Raw genomic sequence first — 26150 nt, 5'->3', positions numbered from 1 at the left:
TTAAATTGAAAAACACAATTTTACTCACATTACAAACACATTTGACATGGATCCCCGTTAGAACCAGTAGGTGTCGCTAACAGTACCATTCATGCAATCAGAACAAAATTATAAGCATTCTATAGGATAGAACGCTGAGGCCTACCTGAATGATGGCAATCTTACAGTAAAACTCCATGTCCACCTTCTGCAAGACTTTTAAAAACATCTCGCTGTTGACAGCAGCTCTGTCCAAGACACAAATTCAAAATAAACAAGGAGACCCAACAATGATTGTATCACGTGCAATAATTAAATGTTTATAATATGCCGGTGGGACGATGAGTTTCCATTTTTATTGCCAGATTAATTTCATAATTGCAAAAGGTTCATTGTCAGTCAGGTCATATAGAAACTTCCTCATTGCAGTGCCATGCATCCTTCCATTAGATCGGACGACTACGTCGTTTGCACCCAACTTTTGAAAATTAAAAAAAAAGTTTGTTCGAACCACTATGACGGGACCAAACTACACAAAACCACTCGGAGGTTAGAGTTGGAAAAATAAGCCAGGGAAGGTAGTTGGGCATCTGAGCGTAGTATTGATTGTTTAAATGTAATTCCAAGTTTACATAATTGACCCAAAGTAGGGAAACAGTGCAGTAACTGAATAGATTTGAGTGTGGTAAGAGCACCGTGGCTAAAAGTCCAGCTGTAGGCATGTCACTTTCAAGACAGATGTAAAGAACATTTTTTAACGAATAGAGAAATCTTTCTAAGAATGAGGCGGATGAAATCGTTTTGTGTTTCGTGCTAGATGGAAGGACTTTAACGTTTCAAAATTAGGATGCACGGTCTGTGTTCTATGCGTGTATGTGTGTTTGTTGCGTTTTCGTTCTGTTATAATTAGGGCTTCCGGTTCTAAGGAAATTCATCTGTATTTGCCATTTGCTTTACTTTATTTTGACATCTTGTCATAACGTTCCACTACAAACATACAACTTTCGACGTGTATCTCTTTTAACACAATAAAAGCATGAATTATATTTGCCCAGTCTCATTTTTATCTGTATTTATCCAGATTAATTTGGGGGTTTGTGAAAAATGTTAGCTGAAACTAGTAGATTTCCACATTTATTTAGCCAATAAATGTATACTCCTACTTGAACACCTGACAGGTTTCAATGATGTGAATCCCCATAACTGACAAAAACAGTAAACTTGTATGAAAACATTTGCATTTTAGTTTCACCCTTGTACACGCCCACTGCTCTTTAAGCATCATTAAGAAACATTCTCATTTTTTTATTTACTTACCTCTCAATGCACAGAACTATTGACCTAGCTGTCATGAGTAAGCATGGGCGGAAAATCCGTTACGCTCGTGGATTTTCGGTAAATTCGCAATCCGCGAACGCTCGCGAATATACCGAAAATCCGCAAATTCGCACGCAGCGGATTTTTTTTCTTTGCGGTGTAAGTTCGCAATTGCGAACATGTAGGTGCGGCGGGCAGCAACAATCTCGCACTCGCGAAATTACAAAAATTGCAATTCTGCACAAGAAATCTACTAGCAAGCAGCATAGACCTTCTGAAAATGTTGATTTTTATCAGAATAACTCCTCAGGTTGACATTTGCCTGCACTTTTTTGGATTTGAGGCCTTTTGGATTAGAAATCAACTTTCTCATATAAGCTTGGTGGGGCATTACAGTTGCTGTAATGCTGTTCTGCAGAAAAACGAGTTTTGCAAAAGTGAAAGCAGGTTCAAAAGTTCAAGCTCATCATTAGTAACCGTTCCCTGTAGTGCTTCCTGACAAGGGCCCCTCCAGAGTTCAGTTGCTAATTGCAACAATTGTATGACCCTGCTCTGACCCTCACAGCAGGCTCATAGAATAGCTACAAGTAGGCCACAAAGGTCCTGGAAAAAAAAATTGCACTGCAACAGAAAGCAAATTACAAATAAGGAAGCAGGTGCCAGATTGGAATTTTAAAACAGTTACACATTAATAAATCAACCCCAAATTAATTCATGTCAGTTGAAGCAGGCAGGTGTGCTTGCTTTTTCCCCCCATAATCTACATTGATGATGAACCAGAGGGTGGCATTGATGTACCAGAGGGTGGCATGAGTGAAACAGAGGGTGGCAGGGGTGAAACAGAGGGTGCTGGGAACCTGTGATTATGAACCAGACGTAGAAACAACAAAATCGTGACCGTTGCGAGCCGACATGTAAGTTCGCAATTGCGAACTGTTACAAAACCCTCGCGAACTGTCAGAAATCCTTGCGAACTGGCAGAAATCCTTGCGAACACAAAAAAAAAATCTGCAAATTCGCGGATTTTGCGGATTGCGAGTTCGCAAATTCGCTAAATTCGCGAACGCCAGATTCGCAAAATTCGCCCATGCTTAGTCATGAGTGGCAATATTTAAAATCACTCAAAAACCTAATTTCTGTTTTTATCCACGTTAAACAATAAACAAACAGGGAAATAGATGGCTTTGTCTGTATTATGTGTAAAAATGCAAAACTGGGAACCTTGGTTCTTATACAATACACATGTAACCTGTCCATGTAAACTAGTTTTACTGTTATTTGATGAATTATCTTCATCAGCAACGTTTTAATTATGAAAAAAACTCCAGACACCCATTGTCCTCTTTAGCGGTCATTTCAAATTCTTTTCAGCACTTTCCTTGGTAACAGGACCTAGTGTTGGGCTCTAAAACAAAAGGTCTGCGGAGTAAAAGAGGAACTACTCAGAAGGTGGCAAGATACAAGCACTCTCTCCTTGCAATGTCTTCATCGCTTCCTTGCTGTAGGTTGTTCATGTAGTTCTTCTATTAACCAAGATGTGCTTATAAAACCAGAATATACACCTAGTGTGTCCATGGGGGGTTCTACCTGCTGCAGGAGGCGCTATGCTTCGCGCACTGCTCCTACTGTGCTCCCCCCACCCCTCACACATAGTGTATTCAGGAAACACTAGGATAGGGTCAAGTACTCTGTCATGTCATTCTGATTTACTGCTCTAGAGTGGTCACCAGAACTTTTTATCCCCTCACTCTAAGGGAGAGGGGTACACAGTCTAATGTAAGCGTTTCATTTATTTGTTTCACTGCATAAGCAGCCACTACCTGGTCAAAATGTACAAATAGTCAAAACAAGCATTGCTCTATTCCTTTGGTTACTCTTGGGCATCTCCAAAATTAACTGACCGCTCAACATCCAAAGCATCGCCAGGACATTTGCAGCTGGCTCAGCATCAGGACCCCATTCTTCGCGCCATTGACCCTACCGATTGATTGAAACAAGAGAAAAACTCCTACCTACACGCCCAGTCCTATTGGGGTTGGCAGCAGAAAAAGAAACCCAATCTAATGCAAGTCAACTCCCACCAGTATCAAAGGGAGCCAGGTTGTCTATGGTCCGTGTCTCAGCTCTCCTTTCCTCCTGATCAGGAGATAGGTAATAAAGATGTGAAGCCCATCATCGGACCCGCTCCTGTTACCCTTCCTTGTCTGCAGGGGGGAAGTCACAAATCTGCACATTACGGAGAACCCCAAGAGCTGCCTGTGCTTGAATGGAGCAAGGACTAAACTCTTTAGCAGAGGAGTGGTCCTCGAGTCTCTTCAGTTTGGCATGCGGCCAGTCTGTGCCCCATCTATCTCCACCACAGGTCACAAATCTGGTGATCGCTTGGGATTCGGGCATCAACGTCAGCACTCAGATTAATGACGCCATCAAGGAAGCAGTGTCTCCACAAAAATCCTCATGCTCTTTCAAAGTGATCACAAACTACAGCTAAAGGCAGCTACGGTAAAGGGCAGGCTGGAACTGCTGCAATGGAATCTACACCGGTGACCCAAAAATTACACTGAGGGGCTATGAAGAGTCCATAACAAGGCAACCAGAATCTGCACACACTTATGGAGTCAGGACGTATCTCAAGATGTGGTACAGGCCCTACTCAACTGGTGATTGACACTGTGCACTATCTCCAGCCATGTACACACTATAACGCATGTGTGTGCAAGGCAGCAAACATGCAGTCGAGAAAACTAGAGAGAAAGAGCATGTGAACGAAAGTAAAAGCTGGAGAGAATAAGAGATAGGGAGAGAAGGATAGCTGGATAAAGAAAAAGTGGTAAAAAGAACAAACTCAAGAACATCTATAAAAAGCAAGAGACAGTTATTATAAGAATGCTATAGAAACATGCAAGATGCATGTCCAAGTATTGGAGAAGAGAAAATGAAGTCCTTTATTAATGGGGAGGATAGAATCTAGGGAAGATAAAAAGAGCATACGACTGCAGAATAAAGAGAAACCTTAGAAACAAATAAAAATGAAGAGTATATAATGATATTTATATAAAAAAAAAGAAATCTAGTATGCAAGCAGCAAAGAAGTATTAAAGTGCCATGTGATGTAAATAAGATAGAGGAGAGACAGATCAGTGATTAATGAAGACACAGGGACAGCAAAGAGCCAATTTTTTTTTTACTAAGAAATGAAAGGTAGAAGGTCCATTACGGAAAGATGAAAATTACAAAATGACTTAGAAAAGGAAAAGATTTAATAATGAAAATGTCCCCAAAAAAAAGGAGAAGGGGAAATACATGCTGACTTCATTACTGAGGAGTGTAAATTCAGTGGTTCTACAAAGACGACGAGTCAACATAGGATACGCCAATGATTTAGATAAAGGAAAATTAAAATGTTCCCAATTATTCGGGAAAGTCGGTGTGCCTGCCAGGAATAATAGGGAACGTGTAAGAGTGTAAATAATCTGAAAGATAGAGTGTCCCTTGATTGTGTGTGAGGAAAAAGGAAGAGGAAAAGAGGTCACTAATTACAGGAGATGAATGAAGGTGTGCAGCTAATTAATGGATAAGAGTAATCAAGGCATGGCCATAGCCTTTATGAGGAAGAAGGAAGAAATGCAATTGTTTGCTGGACAGGATAGGAATGACAAACAATTGAGTGCAAGAGGATTGCAGGAGTACTCCTTCAGCAGAGACAATAGAAACCTGAGGGGGTCCTACGGTTTGGAAAGACAAATAGATGGCTCTTCTGGATAAAAGGATTTTTACCACTTACACATGGCTATTGGTCTGCCCCAGAGCCTCAGTGTGACAGCAGAGCACCTCGAAAGCCGCTCTTATCCCCAGGCGCCGTCTGAGAAGGGAAGCCTGAACAGATTTCTGAAAAAAGAAGGAAAAAGGAAAACTTGTTCACTGACTGGGTTCCATTCTCATTTGACAGAGACTTGTAACAAGCCCAAGTTTTTCTCCCCAGGACCAAGTCGGACAGCTCAAAGGTTATGGGTCTGGGAAATGGGATATGAGGTGGGGTGCACACAGGATTTCACCAGGAGGCGAGTAGAACATGAAGGCAGAACCAGACCATAGCCAGGGACTCTTGCTCGCCATGAGAGGCGGTTGCATAAAACGCAGTACAAAGACCTAACAAATCACATCTGAAAGTGGAACACAAAAGATTGAGATCAACATTTCAGTGACATATTGCAATATGTTTAGCATGAAACTGTGCTTCTGGGTGAATAGCGACACAGAAGCACAACAGGAGCACATGATGAGGGCATAGCCTTACCAGACATAGAAAATACTACATGGCCTCACAGTTAATGGAGATCGAAAAATGGGCGCTTTCCCTCGTCCCCAAAAAATACAAAGAATGGACCCTCTGCAGATCAACAGGCATGTGGTAACCCTTGGGGGTACCCCTTCTGTTCTATTCTAGTTCTTTCCTCCACAATCCTCTTCAGTGATAGGAACCTGGAAAACTGCAACAAGGTATATAGGTTTGAAATAGGAAATAAACAAAAAACCATCATGGGACAGCGACCTACTACGAGACGGGGGCAACGTTCTGGGTTTTAAAAAAAGGGACCGAATATGAATCAGTAAACTGGAGGAAATCTAGGAGAAAAAGATGACAGATGAAACTATAATCACTCAAAAGGGAATATAAGCAGAGGGACATAGAAGCATACAAATACTGACAACTTAGACATGTCCTTACAGTACGCATAGCATATGGAACACGTATCACAGATTGGTCTCAGAGCACAGGGTCTTTTCAGAACCTCTAGCAAAAATGTCAATATCACCAAAGTAAGGAAACACCTGTTTGCGTGAACACTGCTGGTCTTTTGCTCCGAGTGCCCAGAGGCCTGCTAACCACACATCAGTGCTATGACCCTGAAGAATGTAATGTTAGATTTGATATGCCCAGTTGGCATAAACGACACCTACTTATAAGTCCCTAGTATATGGTGCCAGGCATACCTACAGCCTGCAAGTGATTGTATTCCACCATGGATGCTGCACTCATTGTGCCACCCTGGCTGAGACTGTGTGGAAACATGTCTCTGAGCCTGCCACCCCAGACTGTCAGAGCACTTTTAAACTGTTAACTTTTCCACTTAACTGTATGGTGAAGCCCAGACCTTCATTTTAAATACATACATGCCACCCCTAAAGCAGGCCTATCGAGTCCTAAGCCTGGGTACCGCATATTAAAAAGCAGGAAAACATTTTTATATGTCCTATTAGTAAAAACCCCAAATTGTCGTTTTTACTGTGAAAAGGCACCAACCACACAACTGTGCCTACTCCTGAATGGGACTACTAAAATTGGTATTTCAAGATATCACACTTATCACATTAAACCCAACTTAATGTCCAAGTCAAATTTAATGTAACTTAAGACCATGCTTCTTTTATAGAGTGGTCACTATGTTGCCCAAATATTCTGGTGCCAAACACGGATGCTGGCTACTGGACAGCCGTCTGACCTCCTGGGAAGAAGTGTGAAGAAGGCCCAGGAGCCTGCCATTGAAAGAGGGGTCCACCTCTCTGGCAGGAAGCCACATTGGGTGTGAGCTCTACAGGCAAGCTTGAAAGGGGAAGCAACCTTTGAAGGCCTAATGGTGGACACATGAGGGGGCTGCCCTTTCTCCCCAACGCCAACCTGTCCAACATGAGAGGAGAGACCAGATGCCTAACCATCTTTTGTCGGTGTGTAGTCTACCTCTAAGTTGAGCTACCATGCTCCACACACCAAATGAGGATTCTGCCATTATGGGAGTGCACAGAATAGCGCAGTATCAGGTGGGAAAAGATCCTACTATCCCATTGGCTAATGACCGCAACGTCCAGAAAAGCACTTTCTGGGCATAAATACAGCACTCCTGGCACCTGGACCCGAGACCACATCCAGACTGGACAGAGTACCAAAGAAGGACAGCCCTATTGTCCCCTGGAACTGACAAGAGATGCTGCACCAACCACAGGCTTGCACCTGCTGTTACTTGGGCTAGCAAAGACAGGACTGTGCCTGTGGTGCCTGGCTCATGGAAAAGTTACTGTGAGCCCCAGACAAAAGGGGAACTTCAAGAGTCAGTTGCTGGACTTACTGTTACAGCAGCAGGGTCACCAAAGCTGAAGTAGCTCATTCTGGTCAGTGAGTAGCCACAATCGCTAGTACGCCGCTGACTGCCACTGTGCAGTGCAAACATAGCCTCAATGCTTAAAACTGGTATCCGACACCACTGGACCTGGGAAAATAATCAGAATGCAGTTTGGCTGCCCAAGATGGACACTAGCCTTCATCAAAGGGTACTGCTTGTTTCGCTGTGACCAGAAAACAGTGCTCGAGTGGGAACTGGACCTTGGCTGGACCAAAGAGGACTACGAAGGACATCAACCTGTGTGGCCAAAGTTGCCCTACTTATACCATCACCTGATTAGTCCTACGAAAACCACCATCGACCACACAGTATCCGCAGCATTCCTTGCATCAGGACCACTCTGTCTAAAGCGGTAAGCCCGTAGTGCCAAGAATTGGACTTAAGACAGCCTTTGTGCCAAGGCAACTGTCCTACTACTCCTCATTGACCCTCCTACCTTCCCCCGGATGGATGAGGGCACCCTAATGGGGCCAAGGTAAACCAACAACTCTTTAAAAGTTTTATAGTTGCTCTTATCATTGCTTGTGACCATTTGTGAATGAAAAGCGGAGATTTACATTTTACTTAAAAATCTGCATCTCCAAAAACTTCTGGTGGATTTTGTTTATTTTGGTGTCTAAACATTCATATAAATAACATTTATTTTTATAAATTGGTGCTGAATTTTTCATTTCATGTGGCTTTCTTATTTCATGGTTTTGGTATTTCTAAATGCCTTATACTTGATCCTGTGTTTAAGCCCGACTGCTGAAAGCCACAGCTTCCCAGGTTGAGCTAAGGTTTAGCAGATGAGCTAACTGGACCCAAGCTGGCTTCCAGAGTGTATTTAATTTGAGCAACCACACCATGTAATACACCACAAGTCCTCATAGGCCTACACCTGGCTGCAGGGACTGGTCTAAGACCTCATGCAGCTTCCAACCATTAATAACAGGCTATCACAAAATGTTTAGAAGGAAATAATGCAAAACGTCTGTGAAATCCTACCCAAGCAGTGATTTGTCATGATCACTACTACAATATCTCCTAGCACAGGTTTTATTTATTGATGCTTTGACATGGTGATCTTTAATATTTTATTTATTACTCGTATTAAATGGATTGCAATAAAAAATGCAACTTACCAGCAGGTAACCCCTAAATTGGTTGTATATTATGGCCGTCAGCAAATTCATCAAAAACAAACTTCCTTAAAAAAGACAAAGAGAAGATCTATGGTGAAATGTTCTTCCTACTAATCTGCAGTAGTGTCAAAAACAAAGGATGTAGCCAACTCATTTTATAGAGACAGTGATAGGAGCAGGACACTACCCACCATGACAGCCCTCATTTAAACATTCAATGTATTTATTTGTTGTCCCCAGATAAGCAAATAGATGCTGAGATCGATGGGTCTCCTGCAATACCAAGGCTACTTTCAGCTCAAACATACATGGGAGCAGGGTCGGCGAGGTGTGACCCTGCCACCATGGACTCCACTTACCCACTCGGAGAGGTGAAAGTTGGATAAGGAAGCAACAGGGTATGTACGGGTGGCTGAGCATCTGAGAGGAGCACCGATTGGTTAAATTTAATTCAAATTTTATATAAGTGAGTCAAAACAGGAAAACAGTGCGGACAGTGAAAACATTTTTTAGTGTGGGAAGAGCATGCTGGCTAAAAGGAAGGAGTAGTCAGGTGACCTTCAAGATGAGATCTACATAACATGTTTGAGAAAATACAGAAATCTTTCTAAGAATGGTGCTGTTGAATGGTTTGTGTTCTGCTTCGTGTACCTGTCACCATTGACTCCACCCCTCACAATTTCATTGCGGAAGCGATGGAAGCTGAGTGATCCCATGGAGGAAAGTCAGGACCAACTTGTATTGAAACTTGAAAGAGCCCATCTTAGCAGCTTTAATGAACTTTAAGACTTGTCCCATTCATAGCTTTCTGAATGGCCCAGGAAGGGCATCCCAGGCTTGGACATGTTCTTGAGGTTTAAAATGAACTGGGATAAGCACTGCATAAAAATCCTTTCCCGCGACTGAGAACGTTTTACAAAATTAAACACTGTCTATTGTTACATTCACAGTATCATTTTTCATTCTGCAAGCCACCAAGTAGAGGATAGTTGGTCCAGAAGAAGGAAGGAAAAAAAGGCTACACCAATAGGAGAAGTTCGAATATTTTTCACAGCTGGGATACCCAAGATAAAAATATCTCAAACCAAACACAGTATCGCTTTATTAAGGGTTGTTTCGGTACAGTTCAAAGAAAATGCCAAATTGGGGGCAAGATTTTATTGTCCCATTACCCTAATGACTGATCACCATCCAGTTCAAAGTGCTACCTAAAATATATGGTCGAACCCATCCTGGTGTTATGTCCGGTTGCCGTCAGCAAATTGTTTGACTGCGAAGTTCACAGCGGATAGTTTTCATTTAAGTGCGGGAACTTGGAGACCGAAGCGGCACAAGGCTTTATCACGGGCTGAACACAGCCTGATTACCGTTAAATGAAAACTATCCGCTGTGAACTTCGCAGTCAAACAATTTTCTGACGGCAACCGGACATACCGACTGGTGCCGTGACCCTTATACAGTAAACCACCCGATAAGGACCGGGTTGGAATTATCACCGGTTCCCCGACCACGTGCCTCGATCATTAGGATCAGCCCTGAAGAGTCACAGCCACATGCTGTGATGAAACACGTGTAGGCTTAAGTGACAGGCACAGTGATTCCCAAAGGGTGAACACTGTTGATGAATAAAAACTTTTGAAAATTTACGTTTGGTTTGATCTATCCCGAAGGAATGAATACCTGAACATGAGCATATCATTTAGATACGTATAGTGTGCTCTGGATCCTTGCCCAATCAGAAGAAGGAGGTTTGTGTACCTCTTCTCTTTACAGAGGTTAAGGTTTTCCTCTGTCCAAGAAGCACCTACCTTGATACCACAACAACCTAATACTTTACCATGAGAAGTTGAGCGCCAAAATTTCTGAACACTCAAAAAACCTACTCATAGACTATTCAACCATCCTGGTGTTTACAGACCAGGATGAGACCTGATGGTGAAGCATGCCTCTACTATAGTGGGACAGGTTCTTTCAAAAGAAAAAATATTTTTCAGTATTGGCATGGTGTCTTTTGAGGCAAATTTTTATAAAGTCTGTCCAGTAGAGTATTAGGCCAATAAAGAGCATTTGAGGAAACAGTAGCGGGAAATGCACACGTGTAAAGTCAGTATACTGTTCTGATGATACATTTTGTGTTTAAACAATATCCAATCTAAAAGTGGAAGGTGCATATTGCCTTGCAGAGTCGAAACACACTCATTGGCGCCCTGGTTAGCTCACGCGGAGCTGGGTGTAACATCACAGCAACCGTGGCAACTACTGCATCTACCTCTAGAGCATCTTAGTAAGGTGGCTACATCAAAGGCAGCTGGCGAATCAATGAATGGCCATTTCACGGATAGAGAACACGTTACATCAAGTAGGGGGCTTCTTGGGGTCTCGCACTGTAATAAAAGTCCAGCAGGTCTACAACTGGCTTTGTGCCACCTCTGCTCAGGCTACTCTTAATGGAAGAATATGCTAGCCCATACTCCAGTATGGGCTAGTAGGTGTGCGCTTGACTGGGTCGAGAGTAAAGGGAGAGTTTTTGTATTGCATGGCTTATTTCAGTAGTGTGGGGCCTGCAGAGTCTCAAAAGAAGGCACAGATATGTTGAGGTGTCTGTCGGCAATATGGTATATTAAGACAAATGTATTTTCTAAACAGCAAGTTCACCTATTGCACACTTACCTGTGTAGCTCAAATGTACTCATTATTGGCTTAAAATTCTTTTTTCACTGATGTTCCACTTAAATTATTTTCGTACGTTTTTACTTTACTTTTTGTAAATCTTTTTAGCTTTGGGTGCTTCTTTATTAACTTATTCATTTTATGGATTTTGAAACATTGGGAGATTAGTATTGTTGGACTGTAATTCCCAAAACGAGTTTGTATTTTCTAGGGTAATATTTTTTTAATTAATTGCCATGTTTTTAATGCATTAAAAAAATTTGTGTACCTTTTATGGTTCTATTGAACAGAGAAAAAAAAAATATGACGTCGAGAGGTCTTTGTGGGACCTTAGGACCCAAATAAGCAGGCCTTCAAAGAAGTTATGAATGTAGATTTCTGCAAAACAATATAGATCTATGTACAGCTGACATGCACAAAAAGAAACAAACGCCCACAAAAAGAATTGAGCAACAATTACACAGGTCTTACCTATGACTGTGAATACAATGAAGAAGAGGGAATATGCTCGGTGTTTGGAATACGCTGGAATCATTACTGCAAGGAAGAGAAAAACAAAGGAGTTACACTGTTCTAAAGTCAGTGTGAGTGGAAAAATCCGAAATATTCAAGCACTAATTACTATGTTTGTGGCAATGGGAAACACTTGAGAAAGTGTACCAGAAATATGAGAAACCACAGGTAGGTAATTAGGTCCCCCAATTATAAGACTAAAGAAACTTAATTTAAAGTCCACATAACTGCTGTGTAGCACCAGTCATTGTGTAGTAAAGTCAATCCATGTAAGCATAAAAAAATAATGAAGGGAGTGGTTGGTCGGTCACATTAGAACCCAAGTCTCTCATTTAAGGGTGTTTCTGATTATACGGTCATCTCCAAAAGTTACATGTTCACCCAAAAACTGTGGGTCAGTTACAATAAATCAATTCTACATCTCGACAAACCATTGCAAAGTAGACAGGTGTTCTATATTTTTTCGCCAGTTGGTTTGTTAGACTCAACTTGATTTCTTCCAGTGTGTAATTTGAGCCGGTGATTTCCGGGGCTCGGCAGCGGCACTTATGACAGTCTGCCACAAGGTGGCGCTGTCAGTTAAATTTAGAGATCAGCACAACAGTTGGTATATTATTTCAATACACAATAAAAATTACTAATACCTACCACCCAGGCAGTTTTTAAAGCTTTGGGGGCCTGGTGTTATCACACTTTTAAGTGTGACGATTAGTAGTCTGTTTGTGCTGGTATTGGCAGTTCTGGAAGGGGCAATGGTGGTGCAAGCTGCAGTGACCTGATGAGGGACTAGGCTTTTTTTTTTTTTTTTTTACAAATTAAGACCCTTGTTGAAGCATGAATCCACTTAAAATGCTTTTACCCGTCTGGACTTTCTGCTAAACAGTCAGATGCATAATGTAATCACTGGTGCATTCCAGTTATGTTTGAACAGATGAATGAAGAGGACTTTACAAACCTCTAGAGCTCACGTCTGCTCGGGCCTGTGCACTGCTGTGCATTGGTCTTCTGCGTTCAGGTGTGCTGCACAACTGCAGTTCGCCTCACAACCAGGTTTTCACCCTGGGTTTAGAAGCACACGAATAGCAGACAGACACATGCCATACCCCCCTAATACCCTTACCATTCACCAGTCATTTCAAAGATGCCAATAAGCAAAGATAGTGTGGGGTAATTGTGTTAGCCGCTATAGTGCTGTGCACCCAACCTTCAACTATGCGCAACTTCTCAGACGAGACTGGCTCCTGTGTGCAATACTGGGTGCATTGGGGTTCTACAGTTGTAAATTTTTGAAGTTGGTCTCGTTAGCAAACTCTTGAGTACCAGTGAAGTCAATCACAGATGGAAATGTACAAGACAATAAGTGTAACTGGTCAGCCTATATTTCTAAATTTGGTAAAAATGGGTCATCAGTTGCTGCTCCAAAGTGGAAACCCCAATATTCCGCCCGAAGCATTCTTGCGTAAGTGGATGAACATGTCTAGTTACTACATGTGTGCTTAACCCTTTCTCAGTCAGTACCATCCAAGCACAAAATAGCGGAACTGGTCCCTAACGCACTAAAGGAATGACTAAATACTTAGATCATGCTTGTTTCGTAGCGTTCCTCGCCCTTGCAGAACGCGCAACCAGTTGGCCCTGTAACTTGTATAGATTTGCTTTTGGAATCTATAAGTTTCTCTCTTACCCCAGTGAATGCTGCCTGTATATATTAACATTCCTTAAGGGTCTTCAGCAGGTGAGCTGTTGGAACTTGGACTTAAAGTGGGGCTCAAACAAAGAGGTGGGAGTGGGTACCCAAGACTTGTGGTTTAAACTATTTTTAATGTCCACGGGATGTCTCCAACCAGTCACAATAACCCAGATAAGGTCAAGGCAGGAATTCAAAGTGTACTTTTTCTGCTACCTTCTCCTCTCACTCCTCTCCCCATCATGTCCCTTTCTCGGTCACATCCTTGTGAGCAAAGGCCTGTGATGGAGGGACAAGTTACTGTTTATTTTGTTCCACCCGCTCATTGCGAATCGTGTGCTTAAGTAGAAGACTTCAAGTGAACTGTTTCAAGGACAGTATCTTTACAATAAACTACATATTACATAGGACTTCAAGTAAAGGGCGCATAAAATGTAAACATCTGCAAGTAAGATAACGCTGTGCCTGGGTGACATTCTGTTGCAATCAAGGACACAAAGTGGGCATGAATGTGTGTTCAGTGACTGTGATGACACTGACAAGGACCTTTCTGTAAATGTCATTGATCATTTTTAAAATGATGACTCATCCAAAGCTGAGTGTCCTCTCCCGCCCAGGCAACACGTTGGGGCTCAACGTGGAACACTTGACTCACCATCAGGGTTGTTTGCCGTTGTCAGCAGCACCAAGAGAGAGGTCATCGAATCGGGTAAGTTGCGGAAAAATCCCATCCATTCCTTGTCTATTTGAGCATCCTGTGCACACAGTGAAACAACATGTTAGAGTAGAACGTTGGTGCTTTCGTCACAACATAGGTCTCACTCTCCACTCGCAGTAATGGGCGAGAATCCACATTTACAAAGCATTAACCCGAGTTTCTGCTAACAGAGCAGCCCCCCAAGCACCGCAACATCATTGCTCGTGGTTTCATAAAGCATCAAGCCATTATAGCTGAGGCATTACGTTGAAGTGTTTGCAGGATGGAAGGTTGCCTTTTTGTCCAATTCTGCCTCAATATTTTATCACTATTGCATCAAGAAAATAGGAGCATGAGGTGGAGAACCACACATTTTAAAGACTCACCAAAAACGCAACAACACACAAAACATGCTGGCAAGGTTTAGGAAATGCCAGGAAACACTTCATTTCAAATGACAATAAGATTTTTCAGCATATTCTCTGATTGTAGGTGTACCCTCCACGCAGCCTTTCACTGGGAGAAATATTTCAGTTAGACTGATAGTAGGGATCATTTTATAGGCATTTTAAAGAGCATAGCCAGAAGGATTTGGCTTTGAAAGCTTTAATTTGACTGGCCAGATGGTAGCATGGTTGGCTTTAGATTGCTGATGAGGAAGGTTTTTTTTCTTCTTGTTTTGTTTGTTTGTTTATTCAGCACACATTTAGTGTGCATTGTGCAAGGTAATGACGTGGTACTCAGTTTGGAGGTGTTTGTTTACCGACTACAGTTTTCTTTCCTGGTCCAAAATACATGTAGAGGTTCAGCCTTTCAGTACTTGATGATTGCAGGCAGTAGCTCCATAGTAGTGTACAAGTTCACTTGTCGTCTGGGCTGCAGTCCTGTCCATCAGATTCATGGCGTTTTCTGTGAATAGGGTGGGCTGCATGATATGTCTGCCCGATGCGCCTCAAAGGATTTAGATCTGGGTGCTCCGCAGCCTTTAAACATTGCAGGGCAGCAGGCACTTTTACATGAGAGGAACTGAACACCGATCATTACCTGCTATCCTCAAGGTGGTTGCTGACAGCGTTGCTGGATTTATCAATCCTTTTCATGGTTTACGGAACCCACACAAAGTTGTTCATATGATGGCAGAATTTATTCTCAATGCTAATTGCAGATTCGGTGTGAGGGCTGCTTTAGTAATTCGGGAACGTAAAGTGAAATCTAGAGTTTTAGAAGTTAATTTGGGTTCTCGCTGTGGTAAGTCATGTCTGTGGCTTCAAAGTTATCATAACATAGAGGGTTGATGGAGGTTTAAGGGCTGGTTGTTGAGCTAGTGTTCTACAGACAAGCACACACCACAGAGACGCATGAAGGTTTCCAGTTAAGTGTTCAGGGGAGATTAGGGCTTAAAATCGGTTGCAAGTCCAGGCTTCTTGTGGCACCTGGAACAGGACGTGTCAAGTTTTTGGGGCACGTCCCCTGGCGGTGCTAAGGTGAGGGAGAAGATAGTAGACTAGGAGAGTGCCCCCAAAGTGGAACTGAGGGTGAAGGAACAGGAGCGTATGTAGGTGGCTGAAGTGTGCTATGTCTGCTGCTCCTTGGGGTTCACCTCTGTGTTGTGGAGAGCCGCATTTGTTGGTGTCTAACATAGGTTGGAGAGACCGGTCGACATTTAGAAAGTTCCTGTAGACCGATCTGCCATGTCCAATGCTTTGAAATAGGTCTTTTCAACTATCTTCTCCCTCACCTTAGAACCGCCAGGGGGCGTGCCCCAAAAACTGGACACGTCCTCTTCCAAGTGCCACAAGAAGCCTGGACTTGCAACCGATTTTAAGCCCTAATCTCCCCTGAACACTTAACTGGAAACCTTCATGCGTCTCTGTGGTGTGTGCTTGTCTGTAGTACACTAGCTCATCCACCAGCCCTTAAACCTCCATCAACCCTCCATGTTATGATAACTTTGAAGCCACAGACAGGGTCGGATTGGGATCACAATTCGGCCCGGGCACTGATGAAAAAAGTGGCCCACATTCAAGAGGCGTGGCCCATATTTAAGGGGCGTGCCCTTTCATGAAACACCATTTGCACAGACAAGGAATGAAAGTGGGAGGATACTGTTCTTGCACACAACACAGGGCCAAGGTGACAATGGCCTACATGCTGAGCAACTAAAAAAAATAGCAAGGCCCCTTTTTGTCACAAAATCATTCCAGCCCTCCAGCACAGGAGCACCTGAAAAGCAGCAAGGCCCCTGCTATTACTAACCTACTCAGCCCTCCCCAGACCTTCAGCTCAGGAGCACATGAACAGAGGTAAGGCCCCTGCAATTAGTAAATTAATCAACCCTCCCGGCCTTGGGAAAATGTCCTGGCAGGGGAGCACAAAACACAGCTTTCTGGGTCATCCAAGGTAGCCAGGTAGCCAGGGGGGAGGCTGAGGTGAAGCTGTTGCATGGGAAGTGCCTTCCGAGTGTGTTCTGGCAGTTTGAGTATTTACCATTTACTGTAGTATTACCCTTGTACCTGTGTATGGTACTGTAGAATTGCATGGGGTAGTCTAGTGGTTGGGGTGGAGCTAGGAGGGAGGAGCAGGAACGGGAGGAGCCAGGGGACAGGAACCGGGCAGTTAGAATAGGGACAGGGTCAGGAGAGGATGTAGAAAATAAAGCTCTCTTAAACATAAAGAATTGTCGGTCGTTATTGCCACTACGACGCGACAGCTGGCGACGAGGGTGGGATCTGGCGCATCTGCCACCCACAGAACCCTGAAGGAGTGCCCTGTCCCGAGCAGCGTGAGAAAAGGAAGAAACGCTGCCGTGGGAAGCGAGGCTGCCGCCTAGATTGAGAGGCCAGCAGCACATGCCCTGCTCCACAGTTAGGCCACTGTGTAGAGCGCAGAAGGAGCGGAAAACAAGAAGCGCTGGAGCACTGAGAAGAGGTGCGTCCGATCGCGCCAAAAACGCGACTCACCCCCAATGCGTGCAAGTTGGCACGCGCTGAACGAGCAGAAGTCGGGAGCTCACCCCGACTCTGCCTACCGCCATAATCCACGAAGGAGTGCCCCCTGATGCTGCCTGGTGCCCTCGGGAAAGCCCTGCTGATCAGCGCTACCGAGCGCCAGAAAGACAGAGTTGGAGCGATACACGACATCGGGACCTCACCCCCGATGCGTGGGACTCAGCAAGTTGTCGCCAATTGAGTGCGGGACCCAGAGAGACAAAGTGGGAGCCCATCCCCACCTTACCTGAAACTCCGCGGCTGGGAAAGCTGTGTGGAGCGCTGAGCTAGCGTGAAGCTCCGTGCCTGGCCGGTGTTCGCGCGCTGGCGGTGATCACGCCAGATGCGTGAGGAAGCGGAGATGTGGTAGCGACGTCGGGAGCTCACCCCGGTCCTACCCGCTGAGAAGACATCCTGATCCTGGAAACGAGGGCCCGACCTCCTGCGTGGACCTTGCCCGACCGGTGAGTGTCTGAAGTTACCGGTGGTTGAATGCCCGGTGCAGGAGCCAAATCTCGTGGGAAACGAGATTTCAAGCGCGGCGGCCATCTTGGAGTCAGGCTGTCCCCACCAATCCCCTTTCGAGGCCTAGAAGCGGCCATTTTGGAGTCAGGCAATCTCCAGTTCGATGAAAACAAGCATTGGCACCTATGGTGTATCAAGCATTGGCAAATGCAGGAAGGATAAAAGAAAACAAGCACAGATAAGTGCAAGAGGTGCACCAAGAAAACAAGCACGAGTGAACGCAAGAGAAAGTCATCAAACAAGCACGAGCACATGCAAGAGGTTCAGCAAGAAACAAACACAAATAAATGCAAATTTCACGTGCAAACAAACACGAGCAACCGCAAGTCTTGAAGGAAACAAGCACTGGTGGATCGAAACGAACAAACGTTGATAAATTCAAAGTGGCAGCAATCCAACAAGCATTGGTAATTGCAAGAGACAAAGGCAATAGTAAAACCGCAACAAGCAGAAGCAAGTGCAAGGGTTCACAATAAATAATCATGAACGAAGGTAAAGAGAAAACAAGCACGAGTCGACGCCCGAGACTAAACAAGTAAACAACCACAAGTACATGCAAAAGTGCAATTTGTAGACAAGCACAAGCAGATGCCGGAAATACAAATGAAACAAGCACGAGCTAACACAAATAACAAACGAAGACTATCTTGAGCACAATTGAGCACTAATACAAGCAACAAGGAGCGTGATGAATCGAAGTAATTTTAACAAACCAGCACCAGTAATAGGAATGAAACAAGCATTGCTACCTACAAATGAACAATAAGGAATCAGTCTTAGCAACCTTAAATGAACGGATGTTGGCAAAAGAGGAGAAGCAAACATTGATCCACACAAGCGAACAAGCCGTGGCAGGCGTAATGAAAGACTACGCATCGGCCAGAGGAAATAAACACCAACAAATGCCATAGCCAAGCAAAGTAAACGGTGAACACAAACACGCACTAATACCGGTGACAAGGAAGCGAATGAATAAAAGCAACTGTCAGCAACAAGCACTGGCACCTACACGATTCACAGCGCGCCAAGCACAAGTCGGTACCGGAAACAAGCGAAGACTGCACTGAACATAAACAAGCACGGATGACCACAAGCTCCGAAGTCAGCGAGCACAAACAAATGCAGATCCCGAAGGTAAGAAGTACGAGCAAAGACAAGCGCCAAAGTAGACGTTTGGCACCAAGTGAAGACAAACAAGTGAGCAGAGTGAACAGTCCTGTAATCAGAGCAGATCAGAATCTTCCTCCCTCATGGCAGTGGGAAAAGCAACTCAACGGTCTAATCCCTGTATTGAAGTGCCACCCCCAGTGATACAGACTGACACTCGGAATCTGGGTCTCGAATGGAATCGGTGGCTGGACTCCCTGGACGATTTTCTTGATGCAATCGATGAACAAAGGGATGGACAATGTCTGACACTACTCCTCCAGCTAGTCGGTCATGAGGGCCGTCGCCTAATCAGATCATTTCCCAAAAGGGACACAGAGAGCTATGGAAGACTCCAAGTGAAGCTACGTGCCCATTTTCATGCACTGGTGGAAGTGGATCATGCTCGCATCGCTTTCCATACAGCGCGGCAGGAACCAGGAGAACCACTGCCGAGATTCATTACCCGGTTACTAAGTCTGGTACCCTGTTGCCACTTTAACACATTTACTAATGAGGAAGCAGTTCGGCTCCGAATAATCGAAGGTTGTTCAAGCGCAGACACAAAGCGCAAGATTCTTCAGGAACAATGGTCGCTAAAGAGAATCATCAGAGGGGCCGAGGCTGGAGTGCGAATAAAAGCAAAAGACTCCTCGAAAGACGTGCAATCAAATGCAAGACGCATGGATGTCTGGAAAGAGGCACCCCTCATGCCTAAGGGAGAGGCCCAAGTAACAAACAAAGCTGAAAAGAGGGAGGGCGAATCAGAGTCAAGAATCCAGAGACAGAGCGTCATGGAACACTCCAAGTCACCATCACAAAAGACCAGGATGAATCAGGATCGCGAAAGCGGTACGGATGCAACCTCATGGAGCTATTCAACCTCAAGGAGTCAGTCAACAGATGAGGACACTGATACAACCTCACAAAGCTATTCAACCTCAAGGAGTCCGTCAACTGATGACGAGAACGATTATGAAACAGATGAAGTGTCAAGCAGGACAAATCACACCCATGGACAAGATGGCAGATTGCTCAACAAGAAGGTGAGAAAGATGACCTACGGAAGAAGGGACCTATCCCGTCAATGCCGGGAACCAGCACGCGGACAACCCCGGCCATCCTCCCGCCATGCACTAAAGTCTACAGATGAGTCCGAGGAAGCATCAAGCAGTGAGACAAATCACCCCAATGGCACGGACGTTAACACAAACAACAAGCGAGAAAAAGAAACCAACCACATGAGGAGTAGCAAGTCACTCAGACACCGGAAAGGGAGAGGCATGTGCACTACAGACAGTTGTGTCAACGAGAAAGCGGAGAAGAGACAATTGATGTCCCGTGTCAGCGAGAAAGCGGAGAAGAGACAATTGATGTCCCGTGGGAAGGGTGAAGACCAAATGCTCCGAGACCAAACTAATGACGTAAACGATTCCCCCACAGCAACAACACAGAGGACACAAAAGGAAACATACCCACGGAAATGCTCCGTAAACAACTCCGACTCCAGGAGCATGTCATCCCAGAATGCCAACTCAATAAACATATCAGTCACGACGCCCTCAAAAGAACGTCCTCAGAGGAAATCGGCAACCAACTCCTCCGAGTCGGAAGACATGTCTGTCCGATCATTTGGGTCAACAAAATCATGGTCCCGACCACAGCCATGGCATCAATCACCCGGACGCACAACAGAACCAAAGGACAACACGTCACGTCAGCCATCGCCACCTCAAGACATGAATAATATACCGTCACCCCTGATGGGGTCAGAGAGGTTGACTCAAAGAACGGACGGAAGGAGAACAAAGAAATGGGACAATATCTATCAAGTGGTAAAGGATTACCCCGTCACCCCGCGGGGAGGACCGAACGTAGTGACAGAGATGAACTGCCACCGAATGAGAGACAAACAGACACATGACCGGGTGGTCAAGGGTTTCGCCAGCCTCAAACACGAGTGGGAAGGGAAGAAACAAACAGAGGCAGCACATGAGTCCAAGAATCAAGACAGGACACCCATGTCAGATAATACGCTAATGTCTGGCATGCCTGACGGTGAACAGAAGAACAGTGCTGTTCCCAACCTGACCGATGGTGAACAGAAGAACAGTGCGGTTCCCAACCTGACAAGACAAAGAGAAACAACTCCACAGGTGGGAGCTCAGAAGAAGATCAGCCCATCGTCCGCTCCCGAAGGAGATCAATCGGCAATAGACCAAGAGTCACCAAGGAAGGCAGACGGTCACTGCCGAGCTGAACCAGCAGCAGTCACACAACAAGAAAGAACCACGATAACTGCGGAACCGAATAATAAGCAGCCCACATGCAATGGGTTGCATTCTCAAAAGTGCATTCCTGCGGTTAAGGACATCGTGGCCAAGACACCGGAAAGGCTGATCAAAGTCAGGACGACCAAGGATTCGACTCTACTGATGCTTGAAGAACAAGCTGTTCGTCAACCCGTGTGGTGGATTGAAGACTTACAAATAATGTGGAAACTAAGTTCATTTTGTTAAGAAGGGGGGAGATGTAGAATTGCATGGGGTAGTCTAGTGGTTGGGGTGGAGCTAGGAGGGAGGAGCAGGAACGGGAGGAGCCAGGGGACAGGAACCGGGCAGTTAGAATAGGGACAGGGTCAGGAGAGGATGTAGAAAATAAAGCTCTTAAACATAAAGAATTGTCGGTCGTTATTGCCACTACGACGCAACAGGTACCCTTTTCTAACTTGCACACATCACTTTTCTCTTGTAACACACTGTTTGCTACCTCTCACTTTTGTTTTCTTTAGATACTTGCACAAGTGCCACCATTGCCTACGTAACGTTTGTTCTTGTGCTGGAGTGTCTGCCATTAATTGCAGTATTATACCTCCACTTGTATTTTGTACGCTTTTGTAACCTGCACACATATCTCTTTTTCCTCCTGTAATGTATCGTTTGCTCCTCTTGTATTTTAGTTGCTCACTATTGTCACTTTTGATTCATGTAACTTAACGTTTGCTTTTGTAATTTGTCCACTTATAATTTTCTCCTCATGTATTATTGCTGTTCCTTGTGTGAAGCGCTCTGACACCTTCCGGTAAAGTCCGCGCTATATAAAATCGCATAAATAAATAAAACAAAAAAATTCCAAACATCACCAGGCCCCCACAGCAAGACCCATTCTTCCTCGCCCACTATGCCCTGAATGTGAAGGGCTGTGGGCGAGGTGTTAAGACTAACACCGTTTCTGGGCTGCATGGGCGGCAGGGGGCCGAGGTGCAAATGGCTCAAAGGCCTGAGAAACACCTGGCCCCCAGGGAGGCCGATTATTGCAAACAATCACCCCTCCCCAGCCCAGCCTCAGCTTGATTACTTGGCAGGGTAGGGGTGAAGGAGAGCCCACAGCTGACAATCGCTGTCTGGCCTCACAGCGAGGCTGCTTTCATTTTCTGTCTCTGTCTCTGTGCACTCTGTGGGCCGTTTTTTTTTCTCCCCTTTCCTAGTCCACTCTCTGTGGACTGGGACAGGGGAGAAAAAAAACGGCCCACAGAGGGCACTGAGGCACCGGCCCTTCGGCCCAGTCCCGAATGCTCGCCTTGCCAATCCGCCCCTGGCCACAGACATGACTTACCTCAGCGAGAACCCAAATTAACTTCTAAAACTCCAGATTTCACTTTCCGTTCCCTATTAACAAAAGCACCCCTCACACCCCAATGAAGCTGCATTTAGCATTGAGAATAAATTCTGCAATTGTATGAACAGCTTTGTGTGGGTTCCGTAAAACGTGAAAAGGATGGCTTTATCCAGCTACGCTAAAAGCAACCATCTTGAAGATAGCAGGTAATAATCAGTGTTCCTTTCCGCTCATGTAAAAAGGCCTGCTGCCCTGCAATGTTTAAAGGCTGCGGCGCACCCAGACCTAAATCCGCGCACCCGGCAGGCATATCCTGCAGCCCACCCTATTCACAGAACCCTCCATAAATCTGATGGACAGGACTGCAGCCCAGACAAGTGAATTTACACACAACATGGAGCTACTGCCTGCAATCAAGTACCCAAAGACTGAACCTTTACATTTATTTTGGACCAGGAAAGAATACAGATAGACAAACACCTTCCCACTGAGCACCTCGCCATTACCTTGCACAATTCACACTAAATGTGTGCTGAAAAAACAAACAAAAAAAAGAAAAAAAAATCTACCTCATCATCAATCTAAAGCCTACCATGCTACCATCGGGACAGTCAAATTAAAGCTTTTAAAGCTAAATCCTTGAGGCTATGCTCTTTAAAATGGCTATAAAATTATCCCTACTATCAGTCTTACTGAAATATCTGTCCCAATGGAAAGACTGCGTGGGCAGTATGCCTACAATCTCTACCATACACTTCTATGTTGGCATGTAGCTCATCCCGTTTGTTTCAAGGGCCACTTCCTGTGGCTGCTGCAGTTGATCTCTTCTTCAAGAGTGTGATGCAGCAGGTGTCTTAGTTGCTGCCTCCTTGGTTCCTGTGCAAGTGGCATTAAACTTCCATTTATATTCTCCAATCTCTTCACGAGATCAAATTATTGGCAGATGGCAATGGTATTTACAAAAGAAAAAGAAAGCAAGAAAGAAAAGCTTCCTCTTGAGGCCTCCTGCACAGTGAGTGATAAAGGCACTTTAAGGCCGTCCTAGGACTGCTAGAGGCACTCCACTAGTTTTACCGAATTACCTTTGAGTTTAAATTCTTCACCGCAGGCTTTGCGTTTACCATTAAGCCACTCTGTAGCTCACCATTCTACCCAAGACCCAGATCAATGAGGCCTCCCTCTCCTAAGGGTCATGTAGCTGGTAGAGCGTGTGCAGTGTCTTAATCCGGGTATCTGCATCTATGACTGTGGGTGCTTTCATCTGTGACCCCAAAAAAGCCAACTCTTGTGCCATTTCAGCAAAGGCGGTTCACCTGCAATAGCCACTTGAGGTTTGCTCCCAGCTCCAGATATGGAAGTGAAACATGAGACTGAGTTCTGGTTTCAGCTACTAACAAGCCACAGCCAACAGGTGAGTGTTTTCAACTGCAGACTCTGGCTTACAATAGGCAGCCTGGGTGCACTTTCCTTTCAGCTTCAGACCTTCAACGGTCAGTTGTTGTACGCTTTTAGATACGGACACTGACCTGTCACAGCAAACGGGGGTTGGTTTCACATACAACACCTGACCTGCAATAGCCAGCCAACCGATGTGACCGCACGGCTATTAACCAACCACAGCCAACCAAAGTATGCCATTTGCTATGGCCTAAAACAGCCATGTGTAGTGTGCTTTCCGCTTTGTACTGCATGCCCAACAGAAGAGTGCTTCATCTACAGAACTACAAGAGCCACCATGTTCCTTCTAGCTGTGCCCCACTATAGACAACTCTGTGCTTTCAGATCCTTAGCTACAAAAGCCCACTGCTGCTTGCTTTCTTCAACTGGACCACAAACACCTAGTGACATATGGTTTGCGCTAGCGTGCTACAACCACCAACTTGTATTGCCTTCGCCTCTCACCACTCATGTCATGAAATGATTCTCCCAGGCCTGCATAAGCTACCAAGATAGTGTTTGTGTTTTCCTGAAAAATTGATAAAATGTCCCTAGGGTGGCAGGGGTTGCTAAATCGATATCAGACTCCAGCTGGAAGCCTACCAATACCAACACACATGCAATTTCACTTCCATTCCCACTATGGCCCACTGTAACCAACCAACCACCCATCCATCCATCCATCCATCCATCCATCCATCCATCCATCCATCCATCCTGCCACCACACCTAGACAAACCCATTTTGGATTCCAGCTGACCATCCACAGTTAACCAGCTTCTAAGAGGGCTCGCCACTTAATACCTGGCTCAAAGACTCTTATGGTGCATGGTCAAGAGTAACACAAGGACACGGGGTGAATACAGAGCCCCAGCTGTGTGGAGGTAAGGTTGTACCAAAAAGACTCATTACGAGGGCCAGGTATGATAATGCGGGCACCTGAGCACCAGGGGTCAGAATAATTCAGCCAATTTGCGAGTTGGATTCTGAGGAACCACTAAGAAATGAGACTCTACATTGTGAAAGTAGCAATTCCACGTCTGATTTCCTCCCTCCCCCCAGCCCCGCCCCCCACCACCAGTTACTCCTCATTGGCTCAAACTTTAGCAGCTGAAGCGTTTGAGTGAAAGTGAAGAGATCTGTGTTGTTTCTGCAGCTTTCAGAATTCTGATATCGGAATTGAAAAGCTACTTGGGCTAGCAGTAGTTCTAGTTTGGCATATATTAATCTCCATTTAGCAGAGGTAGTTTTGTAATGCCCTGCTATTGCGAACCTCCAGAAGCACCGAAATAAACAGAATTGGCACTTCAAGGTGCTTGAAACCCAGGCAACACTCGCTCATGCCTTTTAATGGCGGCCTCAGGAGAAGTCTAAGACACAAGACAATCCTCAACAAATCAAGAAACGATGATGGATTACTTACCTTTTCCCTAGCAAAGAGCAGCATGGCAAACATGGTGAAGAGGCAGAGGTGAAGTGCAAGCAGCAACATGACACTGTTGATGAAAAAAACACAAACACTGTTTACTCGTCATTTTCTTGTACAACGAGGCTGGCGGAATAGTCTGTTCAAAGCAGGTTTGATAGTTAGGCTGGAATTTCACACCCATTAATAAGAAACTAGTTACTTAGTGGTTACAACAGTTACGCAACTTAAAAGTCGTCTACAACCACAAACTATGCATTATTCCTCCATCTAGGGGTGTGTCCTGGAATTGTATCCCTTAAAACAATGTCATATCCTCGAGCTTTGATCATATGTGTAGTATGACTCGCTGTGCCATCGTCGACCGGAAGTCATCATTGCCCACATAAGTGGCCACCATTTTAGATCATTTAAATTGGATGCTCAATAAAACTGCCACCGTTGTAAACGTGTGTTTAGCTATCCAAGAAAAACGCTCACCGTGAGAAAACCTTTAAAGATGGGGAGGTGCATGATACATTTGGCGCCATGGACCACGCCAATATGGCTTAAATGGCCTGATCACAGATCTGCTTGTGCTGCAGTGACCTGTTTACATTCCAGCATTGACCCATGAATGTCAGACTAGGACAGCTAGAGGTAAGAGCTACTACCCCTGGCTTGCCATTTGCTATCCCTGCCCTACCTACTTACTGCTGAGCTCAGCAACCAAGAACGGAGCTGCAGGAACAGAAAGTTTATAATGATCCTTCGTGCAAGCAAAGAAAATGGGTGCTCCGCTTCTAGGGTGGGTGGATCAAGACTTCAGACTGAGAGCAGGGTTCTGAGACACCCCCAGACCCTAA

General features: G+C 44.8%; 1 protein-coding gene across 1 annotated transcript in view; it reads right to left on the bottom strand.

The window, feature by feature from the left end:
• Positions 1 to 26150, bottom strand: part of TPCN2 (two pore segment channel 2) — a 236195-nt gene that overhangs the window by 72659 nt on the left and 137386 nt on the right. The window contains exons 7-12 of the mRNA XM_086959528.1: positions 25303 to 25375; positions 14125 to 14224; positions 11741 to 11806; positions 8600 to 8664; positions 5081 to 5184; positions 146 to 227 (exon numbers count right to left, since the gene is read on the bottom strand). Coding sequence (XP_086815654.1) covers positions 146 to 227; positions 5081 to 5184; positions 8600 to 8664; positions 11741 to 11806; positions 14125 to 14224; positions 25303 to 25375 — 490 coding nt within the window. The remainder of the gene's footprint in view (positions 1 to 145; positions 228 to 5080; positions 5185 to 8599; positions 8665 to 11740; positions 11807 to 14124; positions 14225 to 25302; positions 25376 to 26150) is intronic.

This window comes from Lissotriton vulgaris, chromosome 2_2, assembly GCF_964263255.1.
Source record: "Lissotriton vulgaris chromosome 2_2, aLisVul1.2, whole genome shotgun sequence".
Lineage (NCBI taxonomy): Eukaryota > Metazoa > Chordata > Amphibia > Caudata > Salamandridae > Lissotriton > Lissotriton vulgaris.
The sequence above is the reverse complement of the archived record's forward strand: the minus strand, read 5'-3'. Positions and strand labels throughout refer to the sequence as shown.